Source organism: Thamnophis sirtalis, unplaced genomic scaffold (genome assembly GCF_051295495.1).
Source record: "Thamnophis sirtalis isolate CommonGarterSnake01/CBP01778 unplaced genomic scaffold, rThaSir2_p1.2 scaffold_12, whole genome shotgun sequence".
Taxonomy (NCBI): domain Eukaryota; kingdom Metazoa; phylum Chordata; class Lepidosauria; order Squamata; family Natricidae; genus Thamnophis; species Thamnophis sirtalis.
Window position 1 is genome coordinate 45,907,655 of NW_028261392.1, and position 24,315 is coordinate 45,931,969.

General features: G+C 38.2%; 1 protein-coding gene across 2 annotated transcripts in view; it reads left to right on the plus strand.

The window, feature by feature from the left end:
* Window positions 1-23,952, plus strand: part of MSL3 (MSL complex subunit 3) — a 29,426-nt gene extending 5,474 nt beyond the window's left edge. For both annotated transcript variants that reach the window (XM_087726779.1, XM_014054316.2), the window contains exons 2-13: window positions 1,047-1,129; window positions 1,742-1,837; window positions 2,472-2,569; window positions 5,648-5,739; window positions 7,508-7,630; window positions 9,152-9,312; window positions 11,378-11,536; window positions 11,770-12,032; window positions 18,744-18,853; window positions 19,186-19,285; window positions 19,772-19,856; window positions 21,978-23,952. In XM_087726779.1, the coding sequence (XP_087582905.1) occupies window positions 1,836-1,837; window positions 2,472-2,569; window positions 5,648-5,739; window positions 7,508-7,630; window positions 9,152-9,312; window positions 11,378-11,536; window positions 11,770-12,032; window positions 18,744-18,853; window positions 19,186-19,285; window positions 19,772-19,856; window positions 21,978-22,077 (1,293 nt within the window). In that variant the 5' untranslated portion in view covers window positions 1,047-1,129; window positions 1,742-1,835 and the 3' untranslated portion in view covers window positions 22,078-23,952. The remainder of the gene's footprint in view (window positions 1-1,046; window positions 1,130-1,741; window positions 1,838-2,471; window positions 2,570-5,647; window positions 5,740-7,507; window positions 7,631-9,151; window positions 9,313-11,377; window positions 11,537-11,769; window positions 12,033-18,743; window positions 18,854-19,185; window positions 19,286-19,771; window positions 19,857-21,977) is intronic.
* Window positions 23,953-24,315: the final 363 nt, after the last annotated feature.

Consider the following 24,315-nt stretch of genomic DNA (forward strand, 5'->3'; position numbering starts at 1 on the left):
CAACCTTTGCAACTTGGTGGCCCAATTGGTGTGGGGAGAGGGGAATCAGGCTGCTCCAGCAGTGGGCTGGCACGCATGTGCACGCAGCTTGACTTGTGGAAGATGAGCTGCGTGTGTGCATGCATGCCAGCCTGCCACTCACACAAGTTGAGCAGCACATGGATTGATGCCGACCCGCTGCTTGAGCAGCCCAGTTCTGAATAAGCCATGGCATAGTAGTGGGCCGTGGGCTGGGAACCCCTCCCTTACTGGATTCTTGTCATCTGACTTGCTTGGGAATGAAATGAAGCAGGGATAATATGGATTTCACATAGCCAATAATATAAATGTGTCAATCGTACATAAGAGTTTTTAAAATAAACAGTAATAAGTTTTTAAAGCAAATTGGTGGTATTTCTACTTTTTGGAAGGGGGAATTAATGAATTTCTTAAAGTAAGCAAGAAATCAAAATTTGAAAATCCAGTGACAAGTAGCAATTAAATCATATTTGGAACAAACATTTAACTGAAAAACAACTTTGACAATTTATATTCACAGATAATTGCCTGTTGATAATATTCTTGGATCCGTTCTATAGAATATGACACACATCACAATAACACCCAATTAACATGTTGTGATATCATGGAATTACTGCTGTTGCAGGCTGTGTGGTGTTATGACACCTTTGCCCACTTCAATCATGTATCCCTTTTTGAATTTTAAAGAAAATAAATACCATAACTCAATATAGTTATTTATATTCGTTGCAAATTGAGGTAGTTTATTCCGGATGGTTTAATTTTTTTTGTAATGAAGAGCTGTTATTGCATACAAATATTGCATTTAATCTCTGAAATAATAATAACAACAACAAAAATAACAACAACAATAATAATAATAACAACAACAACAATCTCTTTTAAAATGAAATGGTGGGATATGTACTTAATTACTTTGCCTAGACTCCTATGTTATAAGACATTGAATTGTAAAAAAGGATTTTAATAATTTGAGTGCTTGCCTATAAAAGTGTTTGTATAAGAATATATGTGTTTGATTTTAGATTGTTGATATTGTTATTGGAAAAGATGAGAAAGGAAGAAAGGTCCCAGAATATCTGATCCATTTTAATGGTTGGAATAGAAGGTGAGCAAATTTAAATTTAAAAAATTTAGGAGACAATTAGTAATTCAGATATAATCCATACTACTCTAGATGAAGCTTGGACTCTAATATGTCCCTATTGACTTTAAAAATGATTTGGAAGCTTCTGCTGGTACAAAGTGCTGCTAAATCACAAGTCCTTGGTAGTTAATCTGCATAGTAAGCTGCATAGTACCCTGATTGCCAGCATATTTCTGTCTTTAATTTTAAGTCATTTGAAATCTTGATTCAGCAGATTTTACGCGCAAATCAAATTTCCATCTTAACATCCCCCTAGATGGCATTACATAATTGGAATAAAGCAATTCTGTTAATTTTATCTTAAGTTTACAAAATCCCCAGATGATTTATGCCATTTGTATAGTAGCATCATTGTTTAAATAATAACAGTCAAGGACTACCTGTATTAATGGAATAAATGTATTTTACCTACTCATACAGAGTGCCACTTAAGATTAGTTGGGAGTTTAGGAGATATATGCATGGTAACGTTCAAATTCATTTGCTGTTTATCTGATACATTCAATAAGCTTGGCAGACATCTTCTATAATAAAATATTTTATTATTGATTTTTTTTAAAAAAAACTACTTAGTTGGGACAGATGGGCAGCTGAAGATCATGTACTTCGTGACACTGATGAAAACCGCAGATTACAGCGCAAATTGGCAAGAAAAGCTGTTGCTCGCATGTAAGGATCAAATATGGTTAACACATTTTTTTGAAATAGTTTAAGTCATTTTCAGAAGACTTAATTTCAGTACCAGCTGCAGTGTCTTTAATTCTGGATATTTGATGTAGCTATTCTATATGTGCAGATGATTTTTCCCATTTTTTAAAGCATGCAATATTTTGTACTGTAAAATATTTGGTGCCCTTATAAGGTCACATATGATATAATGCCAGGAAAATCATTTCTGATTAGGAGTTTTATAAAATGAGGAGAATGCTTATTAGTAGCAGGTAGAAAAACAAGATAGGTTTTCCTTTTTTGCTGTTCTTATGGAAAAGGGAATTACTTGCTGATTTATCCTGCTGATTTATTATTATTAATTCTTAAAATAGGTTTTATTTTGGCTTAGATAACATGATAGATTATTAGACAAAAGTAAACTAGGCTCTGCTCAGTGGTAAGCTATGGAGAGGGAAAAAGAAGATACGTCACTAATCTGTATTGTGTATGAATTGACTCTTGTATATTGGAAAACTATATTTTTATGTTCAGAGAAAGACACAAATATGCCCCCTTTTCTCAGTGCTAATTTTTACTTTTACTGCTAATAGTCATGTTAGCTACATGGTAACCTATGTTCAATCTTTTTTAGGAGAAGAAAAGGAAAGAAAGGGCGTTGCAGATTGCCAGGTGTTGATTCTGTACTGAAGGTCCTTCCTACTGAAGAGAATGAAAAGACTAGTGAAAATTGTAAGTTGGCTTATAGAGGATGCTTGCGCTATCTAATTAAAATTGTATATAATAATTAAATATTATTATACTTAATAAATAGGAAAATGGTTATGTTCTCTTCCATGGGTTCTTGCAACTTAAATGAAATGTTGATTAAGATAGTTGTAGTTTAAATTGTAACATATATTGTACAACATAAATTGTAAATATAAATAGATATAGACCTATGGATTGTTTTCTCTTTTTATTATCTATTTGGATAATTGAATTTAACTAATACATTAAAAATAACTAAGGAATATACTAAATATACACTCTGGGATTCTTTTTAAGTCAGTTATTTTATATATTACTGAATCAAGTGTTCTTTAAAGAACTTTCATAAGGCTTCCAAGTTCAGGTTTTGAAAGTAAATATATTTCAGGAAAAGAGTCAAAGCACTAAAATATCCAGCAAATGTAGGCATTTGTCAACAATACCAGATGGATAACCTAGATTTATTATTTTTTATTCTTTATATATTTATATATCCTACCAATTAAATTTGTTTACAGAAACTAGGGGATACATGTAACAAAACAAACAATTATTAATTTAAAAGATAGCTCACAAATGGTCAGTAGAACAGCCAGGTCTTAAGATGTTTATATATTTATAAAAGTTATATGGTTGCCCATCTTGTACAATATAGCCTAAGTAGCTAATAATCATCAAACCACTTATGTAAAAAAACAGTAACCCCATCTTTCCTTTTACTCTCTGGAAAACTAGGAAGGATCCCTTCTGTAATGCTTTCCATTCCCCTTCTGTGGACTGAGCCCTGGTGGTGCAGTATTTAGAATGCAGTATTGCAGGCAAATCTGCCCACAGCCAAGATCCTGATCACTCAAGGGAGACTCAGCCTTTCATCCTTCCAAGGTTGATAAAATGAGGACCCAAATTGTTAGGGGCAATATGCTGACATTTGTAAACTGCTCAGAGAGTGCTATAAAGCACTATGGAGCGGTATCTAAATCTAAGTTCTATTGCTATTTTATATGCCAATTATCCAGTTTATGTCTCTTGCTCTTGTCTCACAAGATCATTCCAACATATCATTATAAATTGACATCATTTGATACAGGGGTCCTGACTTGTGGATGGGCAAATATCCTGAGGGAGGAAGTGGGCCCACAGATAACATGACATTCCACTTTCCTGGTCATAGCCTAGATCAGGGGTATCAAACTGGCATCCCGCAGGCCAGATATGTCATGCGCAGGCCACACCTACTCCAGCTCCGCAAAGGGAAAAACTTCGCTAAACATCATGTGACAGCAACGTGATGCTGCGGGTTTGACATCCATGGCCTAGATAGTGATTCTGCCTCTTGATCTTCAAATCATTGCCTATGCCCTCTGCATTAACCTGAGTTAACAAAAAAACAAACAAACCGTGGCCAGTCTTCCATTTGTTGCTTTGATTGGAGCTGTAATTCAGAAGAATTCCAAATTACCTGCTTTTTAAGATGTGGATCACTATACCCATCAGGAGCTCAAATCAAAGCCAAAATAAAGTTAGATTTCTTAACAATAGACAGACTTCTGTCTTGTAGAACTTGCTTTGAACTTTCCAGACACAGGTCAGTATTTTCATAATATTCTAGGAAGGCAATATATTCACATATTATGATATCTAGTCCCAAACTAAAGATTTCTTCTGTAGTAACTTCCTGTAGATGGTAAGTAGTGTGAAAGGAAATCAAAATTGGGTTATTTCATATTGAAACAACTACCTTTTTTATGTACCGTACTGAAGCTACCTGCTAAAGAAGGAGTGGAACCAATAGAAGACAGTGCTTCCAGTGCTTAAATGCTGTAGGCTTTCTAGTAGCATGATAGATAGTATCAAATGCCAATGAAACCAGGAGGAATGCAATTCCCTCCCTCCATATATAGACCATTATTCACAAGAGTGTGCAATGCTGTTTCCCTTCTATGTCAAGTCTGAAACCATATTGAGAAGATTGGAGATTGACTAGGCTATTGCATGGTTGGATCAAGAGATGATCTGTTTAGAAATGATTATATAATCACTTTTTTTCAAGACCGATGGCATTATCCCTTTCTTAAATGTTTACCATCTCCCAAGTTTACCACATATTGTCCATCCACACAGTTTATTGATCCAGCTTTCAGGGAGCAGAATTCATGCTCTAGAAGAGCCCATCTGCTTCCTCTGTCTCTTCCACAAGCTCAAAAGAATCTCAAATGACCTTACAAGATGTAAGTAACTTGCCCTACCTATCTAACGCTTTAGTCATTAAAAATGCTTCAAGATCACAATAAAGTGGTGCCCAACCAGAGGTGGGTTCCTACCAGTTCGCACCTATTCGGTAGAACCGGTTCGTCAAATCTACCGAACCGGTTAGAAGAGGTTCCACCAGTGGACCCGGAAAGCAGGCCACACCTACAGAAGAGGTTCCAAAATTTTTTGAAACCCACCACTGGTCCTTGGATATGATTATTCTACACTATCATGCTCATATTTATAAAACTCAGTGCCTCTGTGAAAGGTAAGGATGACTACTGCGTTTGTGGTGCAATCAGAACATTGCATTTGTTGAAGTTGTTTTAACGCAAACCAAAGATGCCTTTTAAAAAACAAGTTTACATCATATTCTTATGCATGCCAGTGCTGTGTGTGAGGTAATTTAAGGTGGTTCTGACAAGTGTTGTTGGCATCTTCATATCCGGTCACATGGACGGCAAGCCACTCCCATCCGGTCACATGGGCAGCAAGCCACTCCCACAAAGGGGGCCACACCCACAGAGTAGGTTTGAACAATTTTTGAAACCCACCACTGTGCCCAACATAATACTCCCATGAAACCAATTCAGATTCCGTAACATTCTACATCTTGGAAAAGGTAAACTTCCAATTCCTATTATTTATGTTTGGAAATAAATAGCCTAAAAAACATTTTTGTGATTTGTTTAGATTCTATAATTCAACTAGGAATTCTAGTTAATAGGCTGTCGTGGTTTTAAAATTTAACAATGTAACATTGTGACAAATCATTAAATGTGAAAAGTAATTCATTTCTTTTTTAAACAGCTATAAGTAGTTCTTCTGATGATGATAGTGATGAAGGAACAGAAGAGGAGCTAAAGAGTGAAGAAAGTGACATTGATGAAAAGATAGAAATGGTATGTTTATATACCGTAAATTTTGTCAAATCAATTTAAGTATAAAGAATAAGAATATTAATTTTAGAGTGGATAACTAAGATATGTAGATGCCGGTGGGGAAGAAAGGAAGCCGTTAAAAAGTACCTTTGTTTTATAAAACAAGTCTCAATAAATCATGTGATTTTATAAAACATTTTCACATTTTCAGGTTCAGGTTAACAAATATTATTAAAAATACAGGTTAATATAGAGCAGTGGTTCTTAACCTTCCTAATGCCACGACCCTTTAGTACAGTTGTGGTGACCCCCAACCATAAGATTATTTTATGTTTTCCATATTTTTTCAAAAATATGTGTTTTCCAATGGTCTTAGGTAACCCCTGTGAAAGGGTTGTCCGACCCCCAAAGGGGTCCCGACCCACAGGTTGAGAACCACTGATATAGAGACATTATAACATTTGGGTTAAAATATGATATTAAGTTGTTAAACTGGTCAGAACTACACGTTGTCCTTGACTTACAACCAATTGATTAGTGATTGTTCAGAGTTATGATAGACTCAAAGTTATGAACAGTCCTCAATGTTACTGGCTCGCAATGTTTTGTGGTCACGTGACAGCCAGCTGCAGAATCCTACAGTCATGGCAGAAATGCCTTTTGCATAAACTGAATTTGAACTTACGACCAATCATATGATTTGCTTAACTATGTGGTTTGCTTAACAACTACAGTGATTCAGTTAATGAGTGTCACAAAAACAGTCATTAAACCAAGTCCAGTCACTTAACTCAACTTAGGACCACAACAACTTACAACCAAAATTTGAGATAATTATGGTTGTAAGTCAAGAATTATCTATAACACATCTTAAATTTTAGTTTGAAATTATAAATATATGAACATTTTTGTCCATAAAGCAATGTTTATTATCTAATATCAGTTCAAATTTGCACTGTAGAATATATGTACTTATTACAACTTTTGATTTGGGGGCTGGATGCAGAACTTCCTCACCCTAATCTATGACCCTAGATCTAGACAATAATTCTTAAAAGAAATGATCAGGTTACTGGTATCCATTGCATAATTCATGAATTGAATTGAAGTATATTATCTGCTCTTTAAAAAGACAAGGAGATGCAGGGAGATAGGGAAATTGCATGATGATCAGCTAACTTTTCTAAACAAATTGTTAGAATGTTAATAAAAAAAGAACTAAAAAAATTAAACACACAGAAAAGAACAAGAAGTGCTGGAAGGGAAATTGGCTTTGATCTTGTAATGTGAATCCTGCTTCACCAACCTTCTGGAGGATTTTTAAAAAAATTATTAGTAAGAACCTAGAGGGGAATGACCATTGCATAACTTTCAACAACACTTTGATAAAGTTTCTTGTCAAAGGCATTTCAGTAAGTTTAGCAGTCATGGGGCATTTAGGAGAGTAGAGGACTTGTCCTTTAATGGATTGCTATTATCTGTAATGAACTAGGAACTTCTAGTAAGCAGATCAGTAAGGATGTTGATTCATAGCTGTAAAAAAAGGCAAATTCCATGCTAAGGATAATTAGGAAAGAGACTGAAAAGAAAGTAGATTTTGTAAAACACCGTTATAGATCAGAAATAGACTTTTATCTTGAATAAACCTATTTGGGATGTTTCTCTTTGCCTTGATCTGCAACATTATATATGCCTCATTATATAGTTTCAATATTCCTAATAATTTATTATATTTAATACAGCATAAGTAAATTTAAGGTTTTTTTTAATGTTGATTATATTGATACAGAAAGAAGAGCAAGAGACTCATGCTAAAAGAGAGATGGAAGAAAGAGCAATAAACATTGAAATTCCTGAAATCTTGAAAAAGAAACTTGAAGAGGATTGTTATTATATTAATAGACGAAAGAGGGTATGAAACATTTTATGCAAATTAAGATAATTGGATATAGTAATATTAAATACTTGTATGCAAAAATTAACATTATTTGACAGTGCAATCGAATGCACAATTTGTCAGTTACAAGACTGATTAAGTTCAGTAGGATTTGATACTAGATGACTGTATATAAATGTACAACCTATGCAAGCAAATATGGAAACTAGTGAAAAAGTGTTCTACAATACAATTTAATAGCAATTTGTTTTATTGACTTTGAAAGAAGTAGATTATTTCTCCATTTTGATTGCTTTTTCTATTCCACAGCTTCCCTGAGCGCATATTAGCCTTGAGGTGGCATAGAGGTAGCATCGGTACATTAAAATTCTTGGATGTTGTCAAGGAAAAATAAATTTATTTTATTAAATACATTAAAGTAATTTCTTATTTATCTGAATTAATTCTTAATTAATTAATTAATAATTAATTAATTATTAATCATATAATCGACAAGAAAGAAACTTTATATCTTGCCTTAAATTAGGCTACTAAACTGAAAAAAATACGGTCCTAATACTTATATGAGAAAAGTGTAAACTCAGTTTCCTTAGTGAAAACACTAAGGCAGCTTGTTTCTTAATTCTAAATGTAACAACTCACCCTTTTATTTTATTCTTATTGCAGCTTTTCTGACTTTCTGATCTCTGAGTTTTAATGATAGAAACCTAAGACTGGCCCTTCTGGCCTGGCCAATGTCCATCTTAGTTTAGCATTTTGTTTATGGTTTCTACAGGCAACCAGTAACGGACTTACCAATTGCCTGTAGGCAGCTCACAAACAGGAAATGAAGACATATCCGTCTCCTGCTGTGGTTTCCCTGCAACTGATATTTGAAGCATTTCTTACCCTGGAAATAGAACTGAGAGTAATAACCATTGATATATTTGTTATCTATGAGTTTGTTAAATTTCCCTTTAAGGACTTAACAATGATTACGGAACAAGAAATTGTGGGAATGCTAGAGTCAAGTCAGTTCCATGTTTATTTCAAAAAAGGCAATTCAAGGGCAATGACTGAGAGAAGTAGGAAAAACTGCTCTGGCGAGACTCAACCATAATTTCTTTTTCTCCATTCAATTGTGTCTAATTCTCAAAGACTGCATGGACAAGTATATGAAACTTCAAAATTGCTATCATTGTTTATAGAATTCTGTATTTATTTCACCCTGGCTTTAAGTATAGCCTATTGACATCTTTGTTCTTGATTTCTTGGTCTTGCCAGATACACAAGGCTTGACAGGGAAGGAGAAAAATAAAACTAGTGGGATGAAAAATATGCTGTACTTGTATCATACTTGTTTATTCTTGTTTGTCCAGATTGTAGGCTAGTGAGCAAACCAGTTATAAGAGAGTGGAGACTAGGTTTGACCGCAAGGTGTGTGAGGGGTGTCCAACTTTTTTTTAAAATATCAATTTTGTCTGTATAAGACTGTGCTTGTTTGAAAGTATGAACAGATAATGTGTAAATTAATTAATTTGTTTTCTTTTAATTTAGCTTGTGAAACTGCCATGTCAGACAAATATAATAACCATCTTGGAATCATACGTAAAGCATTTTGCCATTAATGCAGCTTTTTCAGCCAATGAGAGATCCCGACACCATCAAATGACTTCACATACTAACTTGAATCTCCATTATATCCCACCAGAAAAAAAGTAAGCAAACACTATTTAATTTTATGTCTTAAGTGTTAAAATGAAAAGCTTTACTTAATTTCAACTAATTAGGTATTAGCAAGCTTAATTCAGTTCAGTTGTTCAGTTGAGTTTATTTATAGGCCGCCCTTTTCCCTGAGGGGACTCAGGGCGGCTAACAACTTGTATGGAAGGGGAAGACATACAATAACATAAAAACACAATATATAATTAAAACCAAGCAACATTCATACAACATTCGGGTGGGGGCGGACTATGGTCTTACCCCCAGGCCTGGCGGGATAGCCAGATCTTGAGGGCTGTGCGGAAGGTCTGAAGGGTGGTGAGGGTACGAATCTCCACGGGGAGATCGTTCCAGAGGGTCGGAGCTGCTACTGAAAAGGCTCTCCTCCGCGTAGTTGCCAGCCGGCACTGGCTGGCAGATGGCACTCGGAGGAGGCCTAATCTATGCGATCTTATGGGTCGAGAGGAGGTGATTGGCAGGAGGCGGTCTCCCAAGTACGCAGATCCACTACCATGAAGGGCTTTGTAGGTAGTAAGAAGCACCTTGAAGCGCACATGGAGATCAACAGGTAGCCAGTGCAGCTCGCGGAGGATAGGTGTTATGTGGGCGAACCGAGGTGCACCCACAATCACTCGCGCGGCCGCATTCTGGACTAGCTGAAGCCGCCGGATGCTCTTCAAGGGCAGCCCCATGTAGAGCACATTAATAAATTTATTTCCTGTAGTTTTGCATTCACTTCACTTTGTATAAAGAAACAATAATGCTGTTCATATAGCTGTTGAAATAAGTCAAATAGCCATTTAATAAGGCTATTTAACTATATTCATATTTTAACTTTTTTCCAGCTATATCATTTGCCTAATTCTCAATTTTCTATAATACTGTAGTACAACTTTCTTTTCATCAACTTTTTATTGACATAACATGCATTTCTTATGTTCCATTCTTTAACATATCACTATCATTCTTACACATATTTCTAAAATACTCTTCGTTAGAGGTAGTCTTGGACTTATGACTCTAATGGACTCTGCCGATTACTGTTATAAGTCATGTCAGTCATAAAGTGAGTCATCCAACTGACTGACCCAATTTTACAACCTTCTTTGTAGTGGTCATTAAGCCAATCCATGATCATTAAGCAAATATGCAGTTATTAAGTGAACCCATTATTCCCTATGGGGTGTTTTTTGCCAAAACCAGGATGTAAAGCCCAATTTTTGACAAATATGTCATAAATTGCATTCACATGACTACAAGATGCTGCAAACAGCTATAAATGCAGGTCAGTTGCTGAGCACTCAAAATGTGGTCAAATGACTTGCCGGGGGGGGGGGGGGATAGCTATCAGAACTGGGTCTAAGTACCTTATGGGGGCACTATATCACAACTTCAAAAGGTTGCTAAGAAACTGATTGGAAGCCAAGGAGTACATATATTCCTTCTTTTCAGTTCTAGCACAAATCATTCCATCACTTTTGAGTTCCATCCTAGGGAAGATTCTTTACTTAGCCTCTCATCGATTTCCAAAAATTTTAATTCTGTCAAAATCACTGCATTTTCTCTTTTCTTTTAATCTAAACTATTATTTATTCTTTAACTTTTATTACATTAGTATACTTTGTTTAAAATTATTGAATATTTTTAAAGTCATTTCATTAATCTGAAAAATCAGGCTTTAGAAGGGAAATATGAAAAAAAAACCAGGTCATATAGTACTCAGGTTAACTAACACATACTGTTGGGAGCAACTTTCAATTCTTTAATGTAGGAAAAAACACATAAAAAAAAAGTTGTCACTTCATTGTAGCTGTGTGAGCATTATTTTTGGCTTGTTTTCAATTGAGTGATTCTGACCCCAAATATATACTTGAGCTAATAGTAATAGTAATTCCAAAAACAGTATGAGACATTATAATAGTTGCCTTAAGCAAGAAAGGCAGCATACAAGTTTGATAAATAATACTGATTGTTATGACTTTGTTCTTCAAAATTAATCAGATATTTACATAAACTTTGTTATATAAAGTACCTATTTCTTTTGTAATCTTATTTTTCTAGTGTTGAGTTATGTAAAGAAATGGTGGATGGCCTAAGAATAACCTTTGACTTCACTCTTCCTCTTATTCTGCTGTATCCTTATGAGCAAGCACAGTTTAAGAAGGTGACATCCTCCAAATTTTTTCTACCAATAAAAGAGAGTGTAGCAAATTCCAACAGGTGGGTTTGGTTTTTTGCATTCCTTTCAAGAAATAGAATGGTTTTAATGGCATTTTTTAAAACCTGTAATCATAAAACTATAATTTTTACTGCCAGCTAGTAAGCTGAAAGAAGACATTTCAATAATGTTAAAGTTACATTGTTACTATTTAAAATGTTCTTTATTGGCCTTGCATACTGGCCCACAATAACTACTCAACATCGTGGTTCACCATATTTTTTTATTTGATCAGAAATCAAGAAGAGCTTTCTCCAAGCCCACCTCTTTTGAATCCATCAACTCCACAATCCACAGATAGTCAGTTTGCAACAGGAGAACCTGTAACACCTAAACGCAGAAAAACTGAACCTGAAATCTTGCAGTCTCTAAGGCGTTCTACGCGTCACACGTCCAACTGTGATAGGCTGTCAGAAAGCAGCGCTTCTCCACAGCCAAAAAGGCGGAATATTGAGACACCTGCTTCAATGCCAAAATTGTTTTTGCATCTTGAAAAAAGTGAGTTCTTTGTTAAGATAACTGATTATGTAAAAAGGTAAAATGATGTAAAAGTGTTTTCAGTTTATTGGTTGTCTTTTAACAAGCTCAGTGAAGCTTTGAGAATGATAAATGTGAATGCTAATAATGAACATTTTTCAAAGGCATTGCATATGTACTTTATTTATTTATTTTTATTTATTTATTAGACTTATATACCGCTTCATAGGACTTTCAGCCCTCTCTAAGCGGTTTACAAATTTTTTTTAGCAAATTGAGTCAGCAACTTGCCCCCACAGTCCGGGTCCTCATTTCACCCACCTCGGAAGGATGGAAGACATTATCAATATCGCTATTTTAATAGACTTTGAAACAGGGTGGATTTGATTTAAATCAAGTCAATTTAAATCATGATTTAAATCACTAATAAAAAGGCTTGATGTAAATCAACTCAATTTAAATCATAATTTTTAAACAGCAACTGTCATCCCAAAGCTCCTCCTTTGACCCGCTGTTGACTCACTGTCAGTCCCATTCACTTTAATAGGATGGCTGGTCATGCAGCAGTGACACAACAAAGTGAGGGATGTATAAGGCAGCAGATGAGTGGATGCCCACTAAACAGGCACTGCCATGATCGATCTGAAATGACAGGTGCTCTTTAATATTATATTTATAAGTTGCTTAGAAGGTTTCACTTTCATTTGTACTGCTTGCCCTTCCTCCTCACACTTAGAGCCTGGTGGTATAGTTGCATTTCTCTTCAAACAATCATATAGTTTGTAGCGTACATAGATTTGCAAAATAATGGGATAAAGGAATATTCCTGAATTTTGTTTTATGATTTATCTCATGGTTACTGTGAAATTGTGTGAATGCATCAATGCAGTGCATGTTATCTCAGCATGCAGGGCTTTGATTCATTGAATGAGTTTACCCAAAATGTAAATATTTCAGAATATACAGCCTCATGCTACATAACTAAGCTCCATTCCATGCTGAATTATTAACTAAACTATTAATGTATCTTAAATAGATTAGATCAGATTAGATTTATTTGGCTTGTATGCCGCCCTATTCCCGGAAGACTCAGGGCGGCTAACAATAAGAAGGGAAGGGGGTACAAAAATAAAAAACAACAATTTAAAATTCAACAACAGTCGTAACATCTGATGGGGCTGGATAATTCAACAGCCCCAGGCCTGCCAGAACAGCCAGGTCCTAGTTGCTTTGCGGAAGGCCGGAAGGGTAGTAAGGGTCCGGATCTCAGCGGTGAGATCGTTCCATAAGGCTGGAGCAGCCACAGAGAAGGCCCTTCCCCGGGGAGTTGCCAGCCAACATTGGCTGGCAGATGGAATTCGGAGGAGGCCTAGTCTGTGGGATCTAATAGGTTTTTGGGAGGTAACTGGCAGGAGGCGGTCTCTCAAGTAACCAGGTCCGATACCATGTAGGGCTTTAAAAGTAACTAGCACCTTGAAACGTGTCCGGAGTCCAATGGGCAGCCAGTGCAGCTCGCGGAGGATAGGTGTAACGTGGGTGTACCAAGGTGCACCCACAATCGCTCGCGCGGCTGCATTCTGGACTAGCTGAAGTCTTCGAACACTCTTCAAGGGCAGCCCCATGTAGAGTGCATTACAGTAGTCCAGTCTTGAGGTGACGAGGGCCTCCCGGTCCAGATAGGGTCGCAATTGGTGCACCAGGCGAACCTGGGCAAAGCCCCCCCTGGTCACAGCCGACAGATGATGTTCTAGAGTCAGCTGCAGATCCAGGAGGACTCCCAAATTGCGAGCCCTCTCTGAGGGGCGTATAATTTCACCTCCCAGGCTGAGAGATGGAATAGCTGGACCATCTTTGGGAGGGAGCATCAATAGCCACTCGGTCTTGTTGAGATTGAGCGCAAGCTTGTTCATTCCCATCCAGATCCTGACAGCCTCCAGGCACTGGCACATCACTTCTACCGCTTCACTGAGTTGGCACGGGGCGGACATATACAATTGTGTATCGTCCGCATATTGATGATATTTAATCCCGTGCCGGCGTATGATCTCACCCAGTGGCTTCATGTAGATGTTAAATAGGAGGGGGGACAGGACCGAACCCCTGCGGCACCCCGTAATTGAGGGGCCTAGGGGTCGACCTCCGACCAACACCGACTGTGACCTATCTGAGAGGTAGGAGGAGAACCACCGAAGAACGGTGCCTCCCACTCCCACCTCCCACAACCGTCGCAGAAGGATACCATGGTCGATGGTATCGAAGGCCGCTGAGAGGTCAAGAAGCACAAGGATAGAGGAGTGACCCCTATCCCTGGCTCGCCAGAGATCATCAATGAGCGCGACCAAAGCAGTTTCCGTGCTGTAACCAGGCCTGAAACCGGACTGAAAGGAATCCAGATAATCGGTTTCATCCAAGGAGCGTCGGAGTTGAAAGGCCATCACTTTCTCAACAACCTTCCCTACAAAGGAGGGGGGTTGGAGACTGGACGGTAGTTACTCAAAATGGCTGGATCCAGAGAAGTTTTCTTCAGGAGGGATCTCACCACCGCATCCTTTAGGAGGTGCGGGAAGGACCCCTCCTGGAGAGAGGTGTTAACTATCGTCTGGATCCAGCCACGTGTCACCTCCCTGCTGGTCGAAACCAGCCAGGAGGGACACGGGTCCAGTATACAGGTGAAGGCACTCACCGCTCCCATGGCCTTGTCCACTTCCTCAGGAGCGACAAGTTGAAACTCGCTCCATAAAATTCGCTCAAGACCTTCCCCCGGTACCTCGGCTGGTACCGTGCAATTGGAGTCCAGATCTGTCCAAATCCGAGCGACTTTATCCGTTAGAAACTGAACAAATTCCTCAGCTCTACCTTGTAAAGGGTCGTCCGCATCCCTCCCTTTCAAGAGGGAGCGGGCTATTCTAAACGAGCAACTGGGCGCGATTCAGCGGATTCAATAAGAGTGGCAAAATGCTCACATTTCGCCGCCCATATTGCCACGCGATAGGTCCTGATAAAGGCTCTCATCAGTGCTCGGTCTGACTCGGAGTTACTGGCCCTCCAGTGGCGCTCTAGGCATCTCTTTTGGTGCTTCATCTCCCAGAGTTCCTCAGTAAACCAAGGAGCTCTCCTGGATCCACTACCTCGGAGAGGCCGTAAAGGCGCAATCCAGTTTAGAGCCCCCGCCGCCACTGTATTCCAAGCAGTGACTAAGGACTCTACCGGATTGTGAACGAGAGTGTCAGGTATTTCTCCAAGCGCTGTCTGAAATCCCATAGGGTCCATCAGGCATCTGGGGCGGAACCACCTAGTCGGTTCCTCCTCCCTACAGTGGGGGATTGGTCTCCAAAAGTCAAGCCTCAGTAGGAAGTGATCAGACCATGACAAGGGCAAGATCTTAATGCCCCTCAAATCTAGATCACGTCTCCACTGCTCCGAGAGGAATACGAGGTCAAGCGTGTGACCCGCTGAGTGAGTCGGACCCCGGATTACTTGGGTCAAGTCCATGGCTGTCATGGAAGCCGTGAACTCCTGCGCCCCATCAGAGCGTTCACCGAGCGAAGGCAGGTTGAAATCCCCCAGCACCATAAGCCTGGGGAACTCTACCGCCAGCTCAGCTACTGACTCGAGGAGCGAGGGGAGGGCTGTTGCAACGCTGTTGGGAGGAAGATACGTTAACAACAAGCCCACTTGACCCTCAAAGTCCAACTTCACCAACAAGGACTCACACCCGACAAGCTCCGGAGCAGGGATCCTACATGGAACTAATGACCCTCGGATGATGACAGCCACTCCTCCACCCCTTCTCTGAGGTCGCGGCTGATGGAGCACCTGAAACCCTTCTGGGCACATTTCAGTGAGGGGGACTCCTCCCTCTGGGCCCAGCCAGGTTTCAGTAATACATGCCAGGTCTGCCCCCTCGTCTAATATTAGGTCCCAGATGAGGGGAGCTTTGTGAACCACAGACCTGGCATTTAGCAACAACAGCCTGAGACCAGGGCCCTGACAACTCTTGCCATCTGGTCCTGGAGTGGAACTAATAGGGCCGAAAGGAGGGATCGCTGTGACGTAGCGAACCCTCCTTCCCCGGTAATGGCTAGCTCTGAAGTTCCGGCCGTACCTGCCCCTCCCCATCATGACCATAATGCTCTGGCCCATCCCCGCACCCGTAGACCCCATTTCCCTTCCCGTAGCCTCCGCTCTCTCCAGCAGGCCATTTATATCAATCATTCTAGGATGGGAGGTAGGCCTGGGCCCCCTACTACTTCTGCAATAGCACTCAGTGGAGGAGGCACCAGGCTGTTCTCCCAGTTCCATCATCCATACACATCCACTCACCAAACAGTCCCCACGTAGCAGTTAAAAACACAAAATACAATGATAATCAGGCGTCTGAAAAAGGCACGCCTAAAGTAACCGCGGATGGCAGCGGCAACAGCAGCGGGAGCCGGGAGGCCGGCCATGACAACCAAGAAGCCGGGAAGTGAATTTGTCCTAGAGACGAAAGCGAGGGTGGGAGCGGCCGAGAGATGGAAACAGTTTGGGGGGGCAGTGTCGTCTGGGGAAGGCAAGCCAGAAGCAATCGCAGATGGTAATGGCAATGGTAGTAAAGTCGGAGGCAGAAGTCAGCCACGGTGATCACAAGCTGAGATTGCAGCAGCCAGGCCGTAGCAATGATAGCTAAAGTCAGAAAGGGCTGCAATGGAAAGGGGGGGAGCGCGCTAGGATCAGCAGCGGCGACGGCAAGAGGCCAGTCGCCCAGATCTCTAGTGCAGCAGTGTTAACCACTCACCAACCCTCCTGGACGGCAGTATGGCTCAGCAGCGTCTCATCAGCAAAAGGAGGGCTGTCGCGTTCCAAATTCAAGCTCATTCGGCTAAAACGACTGTCTTGCTATTAATGCCCTTCAGGCAAAGCGTCCCTCCGCAACCAAACGTCGTTCGAAATTCAAACCAGGCTCGTTGCTAGTTGTAAATCACCGTCCATGGGAGGGGGACGCCGCCCAAAGGCCGCTCAGCCCCGCCGACCAACCAAACACCGTTCGAATTTCAAGCCGGGCTCATTGCTAGATGTAAATCACCGTCCATGAGGGGGGGCACCACCCAAAGGCCGCTCAACACCGCCAAAAACCGCCCACGGTCGGCAGGGCAGCGTTTCTTAAGCAATCAAGCAAAAAAAAAAAGCCAACCCGGTTTCAACTGGGTTCGTTGCCAGATTGGGAAACCGCCATCCATTGGGGTGGAGGGGAGGCCACCCGAAGGCCGCTCGATGCCGGCTGACAGTGCTGGAGACCGCCCAAAGCTGCCGAGATAGCATTTCTCAGAAATAATCACCCCTCCGAGATCGCCTTGATTTCTTTTTCGCGCCAGTTCCACATTGAAGGGTGTCTAGCGTTCCGAAGAGGCTCAACTGAGAAAAAATCACTCTCTTCTAGCCAGAGCGAAAAGCTCGGGCAGCCATCTTCCTCGCGCAGGCGCACACCAGAATAAATAAAAAACTATCTTTAGATAGATTTTTATGCCAAAAGCATTTTATTAAAATAAATTTGATAAAAATGTTAAAAAATCTGATTTAAATTTAAAAATCTGATTTTTAAAAAAATAAATCATTTTTTTATCCACCTTGCTTTGAAAGGTTAACTTGTGCTTCAGAGTGGGTAATATTTAGTATGTTACATTCAGTCCATATTGGATTTGTCATGGGGATATCTCCTGATATGATTTTTGTTGTAATAATAGCAGTTGCAGTTGATAAAAAGCATGCTTGTTGTATAATAACATGCATTTCAAGTGTCTTCACTTAAATATGATAATAGTTCTAGCACAAATAATGGAATTTGAGGAGGATGACTCAGAAATAAAAGCAGAGCAATATTTTCTATGTATTTTGAATGACTACATATTAGAAACTTTTCTTAAATTTTAGCATAAGCAGATTACTTTAAACATCAGTTCTGGTCTGATTTTTTTGTAGAAGCAGTTGAAACAACTTGCTTTATGCTAATAACTTTGCAGAATCCATTATCACTTTGTTTTTTAGCAAAATAATTTGTCTGATTTGTGCTACTAGCAATGGTTTGCCTTATACATGAAACCAGTTAGGTGAGTTGAGCTAGTCACTTTTCTCAGCCCTGGAAATGAAATGGCAAACCACTTCTGAAAATCTTGTCAAGAAAATTGCAGGGACTAGTCCAGGCAGTTGCCGGGAATCCAAAACGGATTCAAAAGCACACACTCAGAGCAAAGAATTATTAGCTCCTTGATATTAGTGATATTATAATTCCTTGAGGAATTGTGACATGGGGATTTAAAATATTATTAGAAATTATACTTTTATATATTTTGAATATTAGTTGAAGATACTAATGTGGTTAGCACATGCATTTATATAATTGAAATGTTATAAAAATAAGATTGCCTGTGTCAGTGGAGGAGCCTGTTTGGGGCATCAGTTAAAGCACCAGGAGAAACCAGAAGACTGTGAGTTATAGTTCTACCTTGGGCACAAAGCCAGCTAAGTGATCTTGAGCCAGACATACTTTCTCAGCTAGGAAGAAGGCAGTGGCAAACCAGTTCTGAAAATCTTGCCAAGAAAACTGCAAGGAGGAATCCAAGCAGTTTCCAGGAGTCATAAACTGTTTTAAAGCATCCACTCACAAAAAGGTCAAAGGAACTTCTTAACAGCTGAATAAGAGTACTTGTCTTTATATATCCATGCATAAAATAATGTCCTACTCTTTTCTTGAAGAAACTCCTGTCCACAGTGGGTCGTCATCTCCTATTACGCTAACCCCTAGCAAAGAGGGTAGTGCAGTATTTGCTGGATTTGAAGGCAGAAGAAATAATGAATTGAATGAGGTAAGCTTTTTTGGTCCAAGACTTTGATTCAAGATATGAATCAAAATGTCTTTAAACTAGGAACCTACATTCCTCCAGATATTATTGAAATGGAGCTTGTATCATTTTAACTTAATATGTATTAACCTCTTCCTTTCTAAGTATGTTGGATAACAAACAGTTTTGGAAATAGTTCTGATGCAGAAAGAAGAAAGTTGTACAAATTAGGAAGTTTTCTGTTTTATATATTTTAAACTACTAAGATAAAGATTTTGATAATATTTAGTAGAATCCTAATATGATTTTAAATTACATTTAGATGAAGACAAAGTTTATTCTAATTTTATTTTTAGGTGTTGTCATGGAAACTCATGCCAGAAAGCTATCCTCCAGGCGATCAGCCACCACCACCTTCTTACATTTATGGATCTCAACATTTGCTGCGCATGTTTGGTAACCTACATGAACTACAGTGGTTTTTGTTATAACTTTAATTTATACACTATATTTATTGGAGAATTTTAATTGGAAATTAATTCTGCATTCCTAGCAGGATTTAGTTCACTCAGGTATATATGTGCAATGGTACTTGTAAATAATCTGATCTATTCAGAAATATAAATCTCTCCTAAGAAGATTTTTTTTAAAAAAAATCAGAACTATATTTCAATCTAACTCACTTTCCAATTTTTATAATAATTTATAGAAAGCATTGGTTATCTCAGGCCACTTATTAACTGTCAGCCTAAATTACTTTAAGATGTTATGGGGGGAGAGAGAGATAATTGGATGAAGATAACTGAATGCTTGAAACAAAGATGGAGTATAAAAAGGTGAAACTAACAAATAAGGGGAAGTGTTAGTGATAAATTGCTTTCAATTGAAAGAAAAACTGTCAAATGGGAAAGGTTGACATTTTTTCCCTTTTTGTTTTTACAGTAAAGCTTCCAGAGATACTTGGGAAGATGAGCTTTTCTGACAAAAATCTAAAAGCTTTAGTAAAGCATTTTGAGTTGTTCCTAAGGTAACCTATGTATAACAGCAAATTTAGAAGCTTAAATATTCAAGACTAGCTAGTAACTTGCAGAACAAACTTTTTAGTTATAGGAAAGTTATTTGTTAGATAGCTTATTCATCCTATATGAGAACAGTAGAAGATTCTAATCAGGAAGTTTTAGCTTCTGTAAAAATACTTTTCTTGTAATATTACAAGTAATCCTCATTTGGCATCTGTAATTAGGACTGGCACATGATTATTAAGTGAAGCAGTGCTAAGGGGAAACTCACCTGACTGAAACTGTGCTGCAATTTTACTCCAGTTGTCCTTTGCTTGTACAGCGTCATAAGGTATGATCCCAAAGAGTCAGGTGAGCCCAAATGGCAGAGAAAGTTTCCAGAACATGAGGAAGCTGAATAAAAGGAAAAAATCTTATAGCTCTTTTCCCCAATTCCCTACCTTTTGGAATGCTCACCTGGTAATAGGATAATTAGCAAGAAGAGAATTAATGTTTGCATTTACGTTCATTAGAGAGGAAAGGTTTACAAGAGAGTAAGCAGGCACACAATGGGGAATATGTATCTAGAGGAATATGCTAGTTCATAGCTGCTTAGGAGGGAGACAAAAACCTTCAGTGTAAATCGATTAAGGCTTGATAACTTTAGGCACCAGATATGAGCTGGCAGAGGAATCTAAGATCACAAAGCTGAATTTGTTAATTTGCGAATATGTCACTGCTCTCAGATAGAAACAACCAGATAAACTAATGCTATTTTATTATAAGGATAAATTAACAGAATCCTGCAAGATTCAAAGTACAAATCCTCCACCCCCACCCCATACACTCACTATTTATACCCTGGTCAATTAGAGTGGGTCCTTCCTAAATTTCTTTTCCTGACCATTAAGCTCCTCCTCTTGTCATTCTGTAGGCAGCATCTCGTGTCTTCCCTCAAGGTTATTCTCACATACCATTACAAATTAGCACTTTTTGTAGTGATATGGTGTGCTGCAGAGAAAAGTGGCTCATCAAGAGATAGCTTATTTAGGCAATCTTTCCACTCTGCAAGCAGAGAAGAGGAAGGAAAGGGTCAGGCCCAGGACAACACAAACAAGTAACTGATTGTAATGATGAACACATGATTGAGAGAGAGAGCCTGCAAAGATAAATATGGGCATTGGTCACAAAATTACCCTTTCATCACTCTTATAACTGTGAACAGTTGCCAATCTAGGTAGTCGGTAAACAAAGACTACTTTTATTGTGTACAAAAGATTGACAGAAAGTACGTGCCAGACATATGATTAAAGAGACATTTCAGTGTATATAGAGCTTGCATATACAGTAGATTAGAAAGATAATTGTTTTTCTTGTATTTCTTAAAAGAAGGTGTTCATGTGAAAAGAATATAGTTTTGTTCATACTGTAAGTTCATGTAATGCAATAATAACCTCCTGCAGGTTCATTGCTGATGTATATTTAGGATCTATTTTTTCATATAGAATAATAAACCTGCCATTCAAAATTAATATATCTTAATTCTGCAGCACTGAATCAGTTCTTCTGATTAATGCCATATAATGCATAATGTCTGATTTTCTCAGTTTTCTAATAAAAATATTTAGGAATATTTGTAGAAAAAAAAATATTGTTAGGTAATATAACTTGCAGTAATAGCCTGCGACCACTAGTCTGTACTAATATGCAGATAATATACTGAAGTTCCAGTCTGAATTACTATCGCAAACAAAACATTCTTTTAATGTATTGGATTAGGATTTTTATTTTAAAGTTCATGTGCTGAAAAAAACATTTAATCAAGTATACAATTATAATACTATCTAATTGTTTTAGTTTCAAATAAGTTACATAAATTAGAAAAAATTATAAAAAATCTGTTCAAATAATGATCCTACTTTTTAACAAAAGCATTTCCAGAATTATTTCAGTGGATTACTTGCAATTGTTCAAAGTTCAAAAGTAAGTTCTGTTGGATATAATGGAAACCACACCCAATTAACCATTTATAAGATCTATGGCCTGGGGTTCTTTGTACACGGTTAATTTATAGCACTTTTCAGAAGCATTTTAAGAGTATTTTGCATAATTTAACATAACAATTAATCATACATATTTTATTTCTACAGGTTCCTAGCTGAGTATCATGATGACTTCTTTCCAGAGTCAGCTTATGTAGCAGCCTGCGAGGCCTATTATAGCACCAAAAATCCACGTGCTATCTACTGAAACTGTGGGTGCAGTCAGTTGTACAAACTGGGCCCGTTCGATGCCTCCTATTTTATTGCATTACTTCAAGATCAAGAAAAATTGGAAGATATAATTATAATATGACAAAGGCTTTCTACAATGTTCTTTTGACATAAAGAAAAATTCATTTCAGAGCTATGCTGATGTTGCATTCTAGCACTTGCTAGATAAATGAAGCTCTGCATTGACTGTTAATGCATAGAACTGCATACAAATAAAATAAGAAAAAGGAAGGGATGCATTAGAAACAGACTTCAAAAGAACTAATTCATCCTGTGTTCCACATTATTATAGCCTTGCTTCAGACTGACCTCTCATCATTTCTATTTAAAAAGTGAATGCAGTTGCATTGTGCAGGTTGTTCATATTTGGGATTTTTTGCCATGAAATCTAGAAGAAACCACTTCTATGTTAGTATATTTATATCTCAAGTGATTTAAGTATGAGGAATGGACTTGAGGATACTGTCAAGGCAGCAGTGTTAATTCTCTATAGGTCCATTTCACAGTGACCAAATAGCTTTGATTGGAATTAATAAATCCCATATATTGTTTGAATTGCTTTAGGAGTTAGGGTTTTTTTGTATTTAAGAAGAGGATATACTTCATAATTTTTGGAAGAAAGAATGATGAAGTGATAGTTACTTGGCAAAATTTTAGATCTGGAAATACTTGAGTTTTATTTTAATTGTATAGTTCTTGCTTGTAAATCAACTAGAATTTATTTCTGAAAGTAAGAGAAGAATCAGAATATTTTGTTCATGTTAACAAAACCTAACTGATTTCTAAACTGGAAGAAGTTGATAAATATGGAAGAGTTATGCTATCATTCAGTTAGTCCGGCCTTATACAGCACATCTTGAGAAGTCCAATATTTTCACTAGGATTATTATGGTCAATTCATCTGATACATTGCAAATATAATATGATTGCATGAGGCAAGCTAACTAGAAGGTGGGTCCCCAATTCCTGGTCAAGGCCCATTGCCAGGCTGCAGTCTGTTCAAAACTGGGCTGCAGGAGAGATGGGCAAGCATGTGCATGTGTGAAACTCCATTTGTGCAAACGACAGGCAAGTATGCATACAAAGCTCCATTAGCATGAGGGGAGAGCACTTGTGCTCATGCAAAGCTCCATTCGTGGGAATAGAGCTTCAAGCGCAAGCACAAGCACACTGGGCCAGCAAGCTGGAAAGGTTGGAGACTGCTGAAATAGAATACTTCATATTGTACTCTGCCAATTGGATAATTGAGCCTCATGAAGCAATCCTAATAAGTAATGGCACCCTAACTGTCTTATTTTAGAAATTCAGAGCATAAGCGCAAGTAGTTAATAGTTAAGAATAGGAATAACAGTTGTGATCTCTGTGATGATATGGACTATAACTGTAACTCCAACAAGCAGAGCCAAATGTTGAAAAATCTCAGCACAGAAATTGTAGAAAAAATATTTTGTTGATACTAGTCTTCAACACTCAGGTTATGCTTTGTAATGCCTGTCATTCAGCTTCCAAATTCTTGCTGTTACATAGAGAACTTTTTAAAAAGCATGCTAATATAAATGGGTGCAATTATCTTCATACCCTTAAATAATTTTTGAATGGACACCTGTTAAAAATGTGTGACCAGCTCTAATTTGTGAGCTGTTATTTTGGTGCTAAATTCAGTATAAATGTGTTGGTTGATTGATTGCATGCATTACTTTTTTGACATAAGTCCTAAATCTTAAAACAAATTTAGACTTTGGGTTGCAGCCTTGTGAGTGAAGCATTTATTAAGTTTGGTGTAAAATACTGTTTTAAAGATATTAAATATTAATGTTGTATGAATGTAGAATAATAAATAACATTTTTATCATTCTGTTTTCAGCATGTTTGAATGCTAACTACTATATTTTATTGCATCCAAATCATGCATAGTATCAGGCACAAATAACCAGGAGCATTCACTGAGTTCAAAACACAGAAGAGTTTGTTGTTACCTATGCACATGGTAAAATCAAGAATCAAATTAACTAACAGTCTAAAGATAAATTGGTACCAGATAAGAGTCAAGAGTCATGGAAGGGTGGGGGGGAGGGCTGAACTTGGATCTTTTATGACAACACAGTGACTCCAAAGTGATTACTGTTTAACTCTGCCTTCCAGCTCAGCCCACTTTTCCCCTACATATAATAATATAAAACTGGCCTACAATAGGTAAATTGACCCAATCCTTTAT